The following is a 12,633-nucleotide window of genomic DNA, read 5'->3' on the forward strand; positions in this document are numbered from 1 at the left end:
TGGGTTTCACTATGTAAAGCGCTTTGAGTCACTTGAGAAAAGCGCTATATAAATATAATTCACACTTCACTTCACTTCACTTCTACCTTCAAGGTACTCAAAACGCTTTGAAACTACTCCCACATTCACCCATTCACACACACATGGAGGGAACTTATAATAGAGTGACAGTTGCTTAGATTACAAGGCCCAGGTGGGCCGTCTACACACCTGTCGCTGATTTAGAGGCCGGTCCTGGCACACCCCAGTTCACTGCAGGCCCACAGGCCACGCCCCCCTCCACAGTTAGCTTCAGAACAACAACGTTATTACAAAGAATAAGAGACCTATTATACTCTAATAATGTTGGTCTTACTTAATAATGCACGCGTTTAGTTGTGTTCGGTGTTAAAAAAAATTTATATGGCTCTTACGGAAATACATTTGAAAATATTTGGCTTTTTGGCTCTCTCAGCCAAAAAGGTTCCCGACCCCTGCAGTAGGCCTTTAATACTAGCAGAGGTGGGTAGAGTAGCCAGAAATCGTACTCAAGTAAGAGTACTGTTACTTTAGAGATTTATTACTCAAGGAAAAGTAAGGAGTAGTCACCCAAATATTTACTTGAGGAAAAGTAAAAAGTATGTTGTGAAAAAACTACTCAAGTACTGAGTAACTGATGAGTAACCTGATTACGCCAAAAAATAATGCACAAAAACATACAAATAGCAATGAACAAATTCAGAGCCAGGAATATCTCTTAAGCAACTAAAACAATAATATATATTAAATAATAGTACATTAAAATAAAACGAAAAAAATGGCACATTGAGCCACAATAACTTAACAGCACCATAGCCTCAGTAGGCATTCATTGATTTGATTGATTGATTAAAACATGTATTAGTAGATTGTACAGTACAGTACATATTCCGTACAATTGACCACTAAATGGTAACACCCCAATAAGTTTTTCAACGTTTATCAATTACTTAGTAAATGACCAAGTCGAGGTGATCTACCTCATATATACATATACATACACATCATACATACACACACAAATCATTTATACACACACATATCATTTATACACACACATATCATATATATATACATATATATGTATATATACATATATATATATATATACATATATATGCGTTTGTTACGTCTCGTCTCGATTACTGTAACGTATTATTTTCGGGTCTCCCCATGTCTAGCATTAAAAGATTACAGTTGGTACAAAATGCGGCTGCTAGACTTTTGACAAGAACAAGAAAGTTTGATCAAATTACGCCTGTGCTGGCTCACCTGCACTGGCTTCCTGTGCACTTAAGATGTGACTTTAAGGTTTTACTACTTACATATAAAATACTCACGGTCTAGCTCCATCCTATCTTGCCGATTGTATTGTACCATATGTCCCGGCAAGAAATCTGCCTTCAAAAGACTCCGGCTTATTAGTGATTCCTAGAGCCCAAAAAAAGTCTGCGGGCTATAGAGTGTTTTCCGTTCGGGCTCCAGTACTCTGGAATGCCCTCCCGGTAACAGTTCGAGATGCTACCTCAGTAGAAGCATTTAAGTCTCACCTTAAAACTCATCTGTATACTCTAGCCTTTAAATAGACCTCCTTTTTAGACCAGTTGATCTGCCGCTTCTTTTCTTTCTCCTATGTCCCCCCCTCCCTTGTGGAGGGGGTCCGGTCCGATGACCATGGATGAAGTACTGGCTGTCCAGAGTCGAGACCCAGGATGGACCGCTCGTCGAGACCCAGGATGGACCGCTCGTCGGGACCCAGGATGGACCGCTCGCCTGTATCGGTTGGGGACATCTCTACGCTGCTGATCCGCTTGAGATGGTTTCCTGTGGACGGGACTCTCGCTGCTGTCTTGGATCCGCTTGAACTGAACTCTCGCGGCTGTGTTGGAGCCACAATGGATTGAACTTTCCCAGTATCATGTTAGACCCGCTCGACATCCATTGCTTTCGGTCCCCTAGAGGGGGGGTGGGGGGGTTGCCCACATCTGAGGTCCTCTCCAAGGTTTCTCATAGTCAGCATTGTCACTGGCGTCCCACTGGATGTGAATTCTCCCTGCCCACTGGGTGTGAGTTTTCCTTGCCCTTTTGTGGGTTCTTCCGAGGATGTTGTGGTCGTAATGATTTGTGCAGTCCTTTGAGACATTTGTGATTTGGGGCTATATAAATAAACATTGATTGATTGATTGATATACATATATATATTTATATATACAGTATATAATTTATATTTATTTATTTTGCCGTTTTTGTTCAGATGTTAAAGGTGTTTTTATGAATATACATGCATGTTTAACATATAGACTCCTATCTTTCATGAAGACAAGAATATAAATTGGTGTGTTACCTGATTCTGATGACTTGCATTGATTGGAATCAGACGTCCACGTTTTCAAATGGAGGAGAAAAAAAGTTTCTCTTTTCTGTCTAATACCACATGAAAGTGGTTGGTTTTTGGCATCTTATTTGTCCAGCTTCCATATTCGTTTTTATACACTTTACAAGAAATACATTGGCGGCAAACTCCGTGGCTTGCTAGCTTGTTTGCGCTGGCTTTCGGAGACTCTTATTTTGTTAGTGCAGGCGTGATGGAGCGGCGCTTTTATTGTGAAGACAGGAACTGTGCGATCAGTCTTTAGGCTTTTGACGGGAAGTACGGTTGAAATAAAAAGTGCCTTTTTTCCTTTACACTTTTGATTGATTGATTGATTGATACTTTTATTAGTAGATTGCACAGTACAGTACATATTCCGTACAATTGACCACTAAATGGTAACAACCGAATACGTTTTTTAACTTGTTTAAGTCGGGTCATGTGACCGCCTGGCTCTGTTTGATTGGTCCAACGTCACCAGTGACTGCATGTGATTGGTGAAACGCAGGCATGCATAGATTCTACTTTGAAGCTCTGTCATTAACCAAAACAAACATTAATAGATCGATAAAAAAAAAGTAGCGAGTAGCGAGCTGAATGTAGATCAATGGAACGGAGTAAAAGTAGCGTTTCTTCTCTATAAATATACTCAAGTAAAAGTAAAAGTATGTTGCATATAAACTACTCTTAGAAGTACAATTTATCCCAAAAGTTACTCAAGTAAATGTAACGGAGTAAATGTAGCGCGTTACTACCCACCTCTGAATACTAGCATGGATTGAACACTAGAAACTCCTATTCAACGTTCTCAGAAGCTTATATCTAAACTGTTTTCATTGTGCATGAGTAAGATGTTATTATATTGTCATCTTGCTTACAGAAGAAATTGGTGACATTAGGTGACCCTTACAGAAGAAGTGAAACTAACGCCCATTTTGCCACATGAAAGGCGGATAAAGACGTTGGCCTGTGATGGAAGAGCAGCGTGTTACCGTGTTCTGGCAGTCGGCATTGATCAGCTCCAGCAGCTGATTCTCAAAGGCCTCGAGGGACGGCTGGAGGCAGACTGTCAGTCTGTGCAGGGTGAAGGGCAGCATATTGAGCAGCACAGGTTTCAACAGAGCATCGCCTGTTGAAAGTGGAAAAAAAACTCGGTATCAGAGCACGTTCACGCCGTCTGCATCGATGGGATTTCCTTCTACGGCTCGGAGAGCACTCCAGCTTCAGGCATTTGCCCTCTTTACCTCACTTCCAATTAGGGCTGGGCGATACATCGCGGGTTTGTCTCTGTGCGATATAGAAAATGACTATATGGTGATATTCGAGTATTAGTTCTCACAGTTGCTTTTAGCTGCTGGCATTACACTGCATGCGTTTCCCCACTCTCTCGTTTCTTTCCTTCTCACAGAGACTTAAAACAAGCGCACCTTACACACGTCAGACGTCACACGCCCTACATGGGTAACATTAGCTGTGATGCTAACGGTGCGTTGCGAGTGGTAATACGAGAGAGAGAAGGTGCGAATCTGGTAACAAACGATGGAAGATACTACTACTTACGTATAAAATACTACACGGTCTAGCTCCGTCCTATCTTGCCGATTGTATTGTACCATATGTCCCGGCAAGAAATCTGCCTTCAAAGGACTCTGGCTTATTAGCTCTATAGAGCGTTTTCATTTCGGGCTCCAGTACTCTGGAATGCCCTCCCGGTAAAAGTTCGAGATGCCACCTCAGTAGAAGCATTTAAGTCTCACCTTAAAACTCATTTGTATACTCTAGCCTTTAAATAGACTCCCTTTTTAGACCAGTTGATCTGCCGTTTCTTTTCTTTTTCTCCTATGTCCCACTCTCCCTTGTGGAAGGGGGTCCGGTCCGATCCGGTGGCCATGTACTGCTCGCCTGTGTATCGGCTGGGGACATCTCTGCGCTGCTGATCTGCCTCCGCTTGGGATGGTTTCCTGCTGGCTCCGCTGTGAACGGGACTCTCGCTGCTGTGTTGGATCCGCTTTGGACTGGACTCTCGCGACTGTGTTGGATCCATTGTGGATTGAACTTTCACAGTATCATGTTAGACCCGCTCGACATCCATTGCTTTCCTCCTCTCCAAGGTTCTCATAGTCATCATTGTCACCGACGTCCCACTGGGTGTGAGTTTTCCTTGCCCTTATGTGGGCCTACCGAGGATGTCGTAGTGGTTTGTGCAGCCCTTTGAGACACTAGTGATTTAGGGCTATATAAGTAAACATTGATTGATTGATTGATTTACTTCCCAAGAAAAACTGCACGGGGTGCATCGTCTGGCGGTGGTTTGGCTTCAAGCGCGAATATGTTTGTCACACCTGGGTGAAATATTGTCTGGGTTTTGTTTGGTTTCATGTTGTCTTGTCATTTCAATCAATCAATGTTCATTTATATAGCCCTAAATCACTAGTGTCTCAAAGGGCTGCACAAATCACAACACAATAGTGGTTACTATCCCATCCATATTAGTCATTAGCTGTGGAGGCTTTGTCTAAATTTACCAGATATTGAAGTTGGTGACTAAAGAAACTTACATCTTTAACATCCTGTCAAATGGTATTAACTTTAACTTGACATTTAACAATGAATAGCCATAAACCTGTGGACGTAATAAAAACTTAGCTTTGTGAAAAGGCTTGAACCTCATATTGGCAGATTTAACTAAAGAGGGTCACGTTGTTTCTTCAATAGTCTTCAAAGCTCTGAAAGATCATCTGTGACAGACATTTTATGGAAATGTTAATCAGTGAGTCTCCAAAAATGTCAAAATCATAATTCAGTGGTTTGTCTGGTCATGTTAGACCCGCTCGACATCCATTGCTTTCGTCCTCTCCAAGGTTCTCATAGTCATCATTGTCACCGATGTCCCACTGGGTGTGAGTTTTCCTTGCCCTTATGTGGGCCTACCGAGGATGTCGTAGTGGTTTGTGCAGCCCTTTGAGACACTAGTGATTTAGGGCTATATAAGTAAACATTGATTGATTGATTGATTGAATGTGTTGGCCAGATGCAGGACATAAGAGCAGGCTTGGTCTCTGGAAAAAAGTATGATTTGCTGGATGCGCAAATAGCTGTGGAACAAAATGGTAGATTTTGCATTCAAAGCAGTGTCTTCAGCATCCAGTCTCTCTTATGGGAAGTGTGGCAACACACACATGCACTCGTGACGGAAGGTGAGGACGTCTTCATGTCTTCCCAAGACAACTATTGTGAAGATGCGTGTCTGCTAAAGGTGGGCACAACAAACGTGCTCTGCTCCTGAATATCCAGGTGAATGTGGTAAAACCCATCCATCCATCCATCCATTTTCTTCCGCTTATCCGAGGTCGGGTCGCGGGGGCAGCAGCCTAAGCAGGGAAGCCCAGACTTCCCTCTCCCCAGCCACTTCGTCTAGCTCTTCCCGGAGGATCCCGAGGCGTTCCCAGGCCAGCCGGGAGACATAGTCTTCCCAACGTGTCCTGGGTCTTCCCCGTGGCCTCCTACCGGTTGGACGTGCCCTAAACACCTCCCTAGGGAGGCGTTCGGGTGGCATCCTGACCAGATGCCCGAACCACCTCATCTGGCTCCTCTCGATGTGGAGGAGAAGCGGCTTTAGTTTGAGTTCCTCCCAGATGGCAGAGCTTCTCACCCTATCTCTAAGGGAGAGGAAACTCATTTCGGCCGCTTGTACCCGTGATCTTATCCTTTCGGTCATGACCCAAAGCTAATGACCATAGGTGAGGATGGGAACGTAGATCGACAGGTAAATTGAGAGCTTTGCCTTCCAGCTCAGCTCCTTCTTCACCACAACGGATCGGTACAACGTCCGCATTACTGAAGACGCCGCACCGATCCGCCTGTCGATCTCACGATCCACTCTTCCCTCACTCGTGAACAAGACTCAGTAGAAGCATTTAAGTCTCACCTTAAAACTCATTTGTATACTCTAGCCTTTAAATAGACTCCCTTTTTAGACCAGTTGATCTGCCGTTTCTTTTCTTTTTCTTCTATGTCCCACTCTCCCGTGTGGAGGGGGTCCGGTCCGTTCCGGTGGCCATGTACTGCTTGCCTGTGTATCGGCTGGGGCCATCTCTACGCTGCTAGTCCGCCTCCGCTTGGGATGGTTTCCTGCTGGCTCCGCTGTGAACGGGACTCTCGCTGCTGTGTCTTGGATCCTCTTTGGACTGGACTCTCGCGACTGTGTTGTATCCATTGTGGATTGAACTTTCACAGTATCATGTTAGACCCGCTCGACATCCATTGCTTTCCTCCTCTCCAAGGTTCTCATAGTCATCATTGTCACCGACGTCCCACTGGGTGTGAGTTTTCCTTGCCCTTATGTGGGCCTACCGAGGATGTCGTAGTGGTTTGTGCAGCCCTTTGAGACACTAGTGATTTAGGACTATATAAGTAAACATTGATTGATTGATTGATTGAACTCCTCCACTTGGGGCAGGGTCTCCTCCCCAACCCGGAGATGGCACTCCACCCTTTTCCGGGTGAGAACCATGGATTCGGACTTGGAGGTGCTGATTCTCATTCCGGTCGCTTCACACTCGGCTGCGAACCGATCCAGTGAGAGCTGAAGATCCCGGCCAAGCCGGTGACACATAATTCCCAGGAAAAGTCCCAAAAGCATGAGTCCTTTCTGACGTACCTACAAACCAGCCATCATCCTGTTTTATTTTGAAAGGTTAACTCTCCCTCTCGTTTCAGCTCACTTGCCCTTCCTCCTGTTTCACTGGTCTGATGTCTCTCCTGATTGCCTGATTGTGCCCACCTGTGTCACCCTCCCTCATGTGTATAAATGTCTGGTCTTCCTTTTGTCTTGTGCCAGAGTATATCGTCTCGCTACGTGCCTCCAGCCTTGAACCAAGTTTTGCTAAGTATTGCCTTGCCTTATTTATTGATTGAAAAAAAGTCTGCGGGCTATAGAGCGTTTTCCGTTCGGGCTCCAGTACTCTGGAATGCCCTCCCGGTAACAGTTCGAGATGCTACCTCAGTAGAAGCATTTAAGTATCACCTTAAAACTCATTAGCCTTTAAATAGACCTCCTTTTTAGACCAGTTGATCTGCCGCTTCTTTTCTTTTTCTCCTATGTCCCCCCCTCCCTTGTGGAGGGAGTCCGGTCCGATGACCATGGATGAAGTACTGGCTGTCCAGAGTCGAGACCCAGGATGGACCGCTCGCCTGTGTATCGGTTGGGGACATCTCTACGCTGCTGATCCGCCTCCGCTTGAGATGTTCTCCTGTGGACGGGACTCTCGCTGCTGTCTTGAACTCTCGCGGCTGTGTTGGAGCCACTATGGATTGAACTTTCACAGTATCATGTTAGACCCGCTCGACATCCATTGCTTTCGGTCCCCTAGAGGGGGGGGGGGGGGTTCTTTTGTGGGTTCTTCCGAGGATGTTGTAGTCGTAATGGTTTGTGCAGTCCTTTGAGACAATTGTGATTTGGGGCTATATAAATAAACATTGATTGATTGATTGATTGATTGATTTCTTTGTTTCCTCTGAGAGAGAGTGATTTTGTTTGTTAAAGTTTTTGGTCGACATCCATTGCTTTCCTCCTCTCCAAGGTTCTCATAGTCATCATTGTCACCGACGTCCCACTGGGTGTGAGTTTTCCTTGCCCTTATGTGGGCCTACCGAGGATGTTGTAGTGGTTTGTGCAGCCCTTTGAGACACTAGTGATTTAGGGCTATATAAGTAAACATTGATTGATTGATTGACTAACCAATAATAAATAAATAACTTCTTACCATTAACGCAACTTCTTGAACAGGTGCGGTAGAAAACGGATAGATGGATTAAAAATGCATGAGAATGTTTTATAATTTTAACAATATTTTTAACACTGTGATTACAAGTGGAATTATTCATTACTTATCGTGTTAAGCTACGTCAGGTCAGAGTTATCAGCGAGCCAGATGCAGTCATCAAAAGAGCCACATCTGGCTCTGGAACCATAGGTTCCCTACCCCTGCACTAATGGCTGAATAGCATGACTAACATTTTAAAGTGCTGACCATTCATGATACTTCAAATGTAACTACTGCCATCTTGTGGAGTGAATAAAATAACAACAGACTAGATCTCAAACTACTTCAGAATGACCGTTCTATTGTTGCGTGTCCTTGTGTCAAAGACCTGTGACCGCCATGCCTCAAACAAACACCCATTTGTTTTTATTTGGCTGAAGAGAGCTGCTGAAGCGTTGAATGAAAGACTAAAAGTACACCATGTCAACGCCCCAGCACAACAGAAAGAACATCAACACTGTGATTTTAATCTCTTCAACATCAGTAAATGTGGCAACTGAGAATTTGATTGCAGCCGTTGTCTCCAGAGCGTTGTTTTGAAAGCGGGTGTGAATATCAAGCCGCTGGTTGTGGGTCTTAAAAGGAAGCTTAGGTCTCCACTGCTCACAGACCCAGAACATGAAGAGGATTAGCCTGTTGCCATACCTTGCACAAACTCCCAATGATTGCGGCTAAGGAAGTGACAGACTTCATTACACCCCCCCCCCGAGAAACTCACTTCCTGAGCACTTTAGACATTTAAACTTATGATTGAAAAAAAAGTTTGCAAAGAGGTTGGGGTTAAAAGCCATGAAAAATGTACAATAATGCAAGCTCCTGAAGTCTTCTTTAGAACATTGCACAAGATAGGTTTACCACCATGGACTGGACTCTCACTATTATGTTAGATCCACTATGGACTGGACTCGCACTATTATGTTGGATCCACTATGGACTGGACTCGCACTATTATGTTGGATCCACTATGGACTGGACTCGCACTATTATGTTGGATCCACTATGGACTGGACTCGCACTATTATGTTAGATCCACTATGGACTGGACTCTCACTATTATGTTGGATCCACTATGGACTGGACTCTCACTATTATGTTAGATCCACTATGGACTGGACTCGCACTATTATGTTGGATCCACTATGGACTGGACTCGCACTATTATGTTGGATCCACTATGGACTGGACTCGCACTATTATGTTAGATCCACTATGGACTGGACTCTCACTATTATGTTGGATCCACTATGGACTGGACTCGCACTATTATGTTAGATCCACCATGGACTACTGGACTCGCACTATTATGTTAGATCCACTATGGACTACTGGACTCGCACTATTATGTTAGATCCACTATGGACTGGACTCTCACTATTATGTTGGATCCACTATGGACTGGACTCGCACTATTATGTTAGATCCACCATGGACTGGACTCGCACTATTATGTTAGATCCACTATGGACTACTGGACTCGCACTATTATGTTAGATCCACTATGGACTACTGGACTCGCACTATTATGTTAGATCCATTATGGACTGGACTCGCACTATTATGTTAGATCCACTATGGACTGGACTCTCACTATTATGTTGGATCCACTATGGACTGGACTCGCACTATTATGTTAGATCCACTATGGACTGGACTCGCACTATTATGTTAGATCCACTATGGACTGGACTCTCACTATTATGTTGGATCCACTATGGACTGGACTCGCACTATTATGTTAGATCCACCATGGACTGGACTCGCACTATTATGTTAGATCCACCATAGACTGGACTCTCACTATTATGTTAGATCCACTATGGACTACTGGACTCGCACTATTATGTTAGATCCACTATGGACCGGACTCTCACTATTATGTTAGATCCACTATGGACTGGACTCTCACTATTATGTTGGATCCACTATGGACTGGACTCGCACTATTATGTTAGATCCACTATGGACTGGACTCGCACTATTATGTTAGATCCACCATGGACTGGACTCGCACTATTATGTTAGATCCACCATGGACTGGACTCGCACTATTATGTTAGATCCACCAAGGACTGGACTCTCACTATTATGTTAGATCCACTATGGACTACTGGATTCGCACTATTATGTTAGATCCACTATGGACTGGACTCGCACTATTTTGTTAGATCCACTATGGACTGGACTCACACTGTTATGTTATATCCACTGAGGACTGGACTCACACTATTTTGTTAGATCCACTATGGACTGGACTCTCACTATTACGTTAGATCCACTATGGACTGGACTCTCACTACTATGTTGGATCCACTATGGACTGGACTCTCACTATTATGTTAGATCCACTATGGAGTGGACTCTCACTATTATGTTGGATCCACTATGGACTGGACTTTCACTATTATGTTAGAGCCACTATGGACTGGACTCTCACTATTATGTTAGATCCACTATGGACTGGACTCTCACTATTATGTTAGATCCACTATGGACTGGACTCTCACTATTATGTTAGATCCACTATGGACTGGACTCTCACTATTATGTTAGATCCATTATGGACTGGACCTCACTATTATGTTAGATCCACTATGGACTGGACTCTCACTATTATGTTAGATCCACTATGGACTGGACTCTCACTATTATGTTAGATCCACTATGGACTGGACTCTCACTATTATGTTAGATCCACTATGGACTGGACTCTCACTATTATGTTAGATCCACTATGGACTGGACTATTCATGCAAAATTTGCCATAATAGGTTTTTAAACTGTACTTTACTTTGAATACTACATCTAAGACATGTTATAATGTTACATTAAAGGCCTACTGAAATGAGATTTTCTTATTTAAACGGGGATAGCAGGTCCGTTCTATGTCATACTTGATCATTTCGCGATATTGCCATATTTTTGCTGAAAGGATTTAGTAGAGAACATCGACCATAAAGTTTGCAACGTTTGGTCGCTAATAAAAAAGCCTTGCCTGTACCGGAAGTAGCAGACGATGTGCGCGTGACATCATGGGTTGTAGAGCGCCTCACATCTGAACATTGTTTATAATCATAGCCAGCAGTAGCTAGAGCTATTCGGACTGAGAAAGCGACAATTTCCCCATGGATGAAGTGCTGGCTGTCCAGAGTCGGGACCCGGGGTGGACCGGTTGGGGACATCTCTGCTCGAGATGGTCTCCTGCTGGCCCTACTATGGACTGGACTCTCACTATTATGTTAGATCCACTATGGACTGGACTCTCACACTATTATGTTAGATCCACTATGGACTGGACTCTCACTATTATGTTGGATCCACTATGGACTGGACTCTCACACTATTATGTTAGATCCACTATGGACTGGACTCTCACACTATTATGTTAGATCCACTATGGACTGGACTCTCACACTATTATGTTAGATCCACTATGGACTGGACTCTCACTATTATGTTAGATCCACTATGGACTGGACTCTCACACTATTATGTTAGATCCACTATGGACTGGACTCTCACACTATTATGTTAGATCCACTATGGACTGGACTCTCACTATTATGTTGGATCCACTATGGACTGGACTCTCACTATTATGTTAGATCCACTATGGACTGGACTCTCACACTATTATGTTAGATCCACTATGGACTGGACTCTCACTATTATGTTGGATCCACTATGGACTGGACTCTCACTATTATGTTAGATCCACTATGGACTGGACTCTCACACTATTATGTTAGATCCACTATGGACTGGACTCTCACTATTATGTTAGATCCACTATGGACTGGACTCTCATCATTATGTTAGATCCACTATGGACTGGACTCTCACTATTATGTTAGATCCACTATGAACTGGAGTCTCAATATTATGTTAGATCCACTATGGACTGGACTCTCACTATTATGTTGGATCCACTATGGACTGGACTCTCATTATTGTGTTGAATCCACTATGGACTGGACTCTCACTATTATGTTAGATCCACTATGGACTACTGGACTCTCACTATTATGTTAGATCCACTATGGACTGGACTCTCACTATTACTTTAGATCCACTATGGACTGAACTCTCACTATTATGTTAGATCCACAATGGACTGGACTCTCACTATTATGTTAGATCCACTATGGACTGGACTTTCACAATATTATGTTAGATCCACTATGGAGTGGACTCTCACTATTATGTTGGATCCACTATGGACTGGACTTTCACTATTATGTTAGATCCACTATGGACTGGACTCTCACTATTATGTTAGATCCACTATGGACTGGACTCTATTATGTTAGATCCACTATGGACTGGACTCTCACTATTATGTTAGATCCACTATGGACTGGACTCTATTATGTTAGATCCACTATGGACTGGACTTTCACTATTATGTTAGATCCACTATGG

The 12,633-nt window shown here is 43.5% G+C and overlaps 1 protein-coding gene across 2 annotated transcripts in view; it reads right to left on the minus strand.

Annotated features, from left to right (window-relative positions):
* Positions 1–12,633, minus strand: part of nphp4 (nephronophthisis 4) — a 520,514-nt gene that overhangs the window by 415,702 nt on the left and 92,179 nt on the right. For both annotated transcript variants that reach the window (XM_061904800.1, XM_061904799.1), the window contains exon 6: positions 3,382–3,518. In XM_061904800.1, the coding sequence (XP_061760784.1) occupies positions 3,382–3,518 (137 nt within the window). The remainder of the gene's footprint in view (positions 1–3,381; positions 3,519–12,633) is intronic.

Source organism: Nerophis ophidion, linkage group LG06, assembly GCF_033978795.1.
Source record: "Nerophis ophidion isolate RoL-2023_Sa linkage group LG06, RoL_Noph_v1.0, whole genome shotgun sequence".
NCBI lineage: Eukaryota > Metazoa > Chordata > Actinopteri > Syngnathiformes > Syngnathidae > Nerophis > Nerophis ophidion.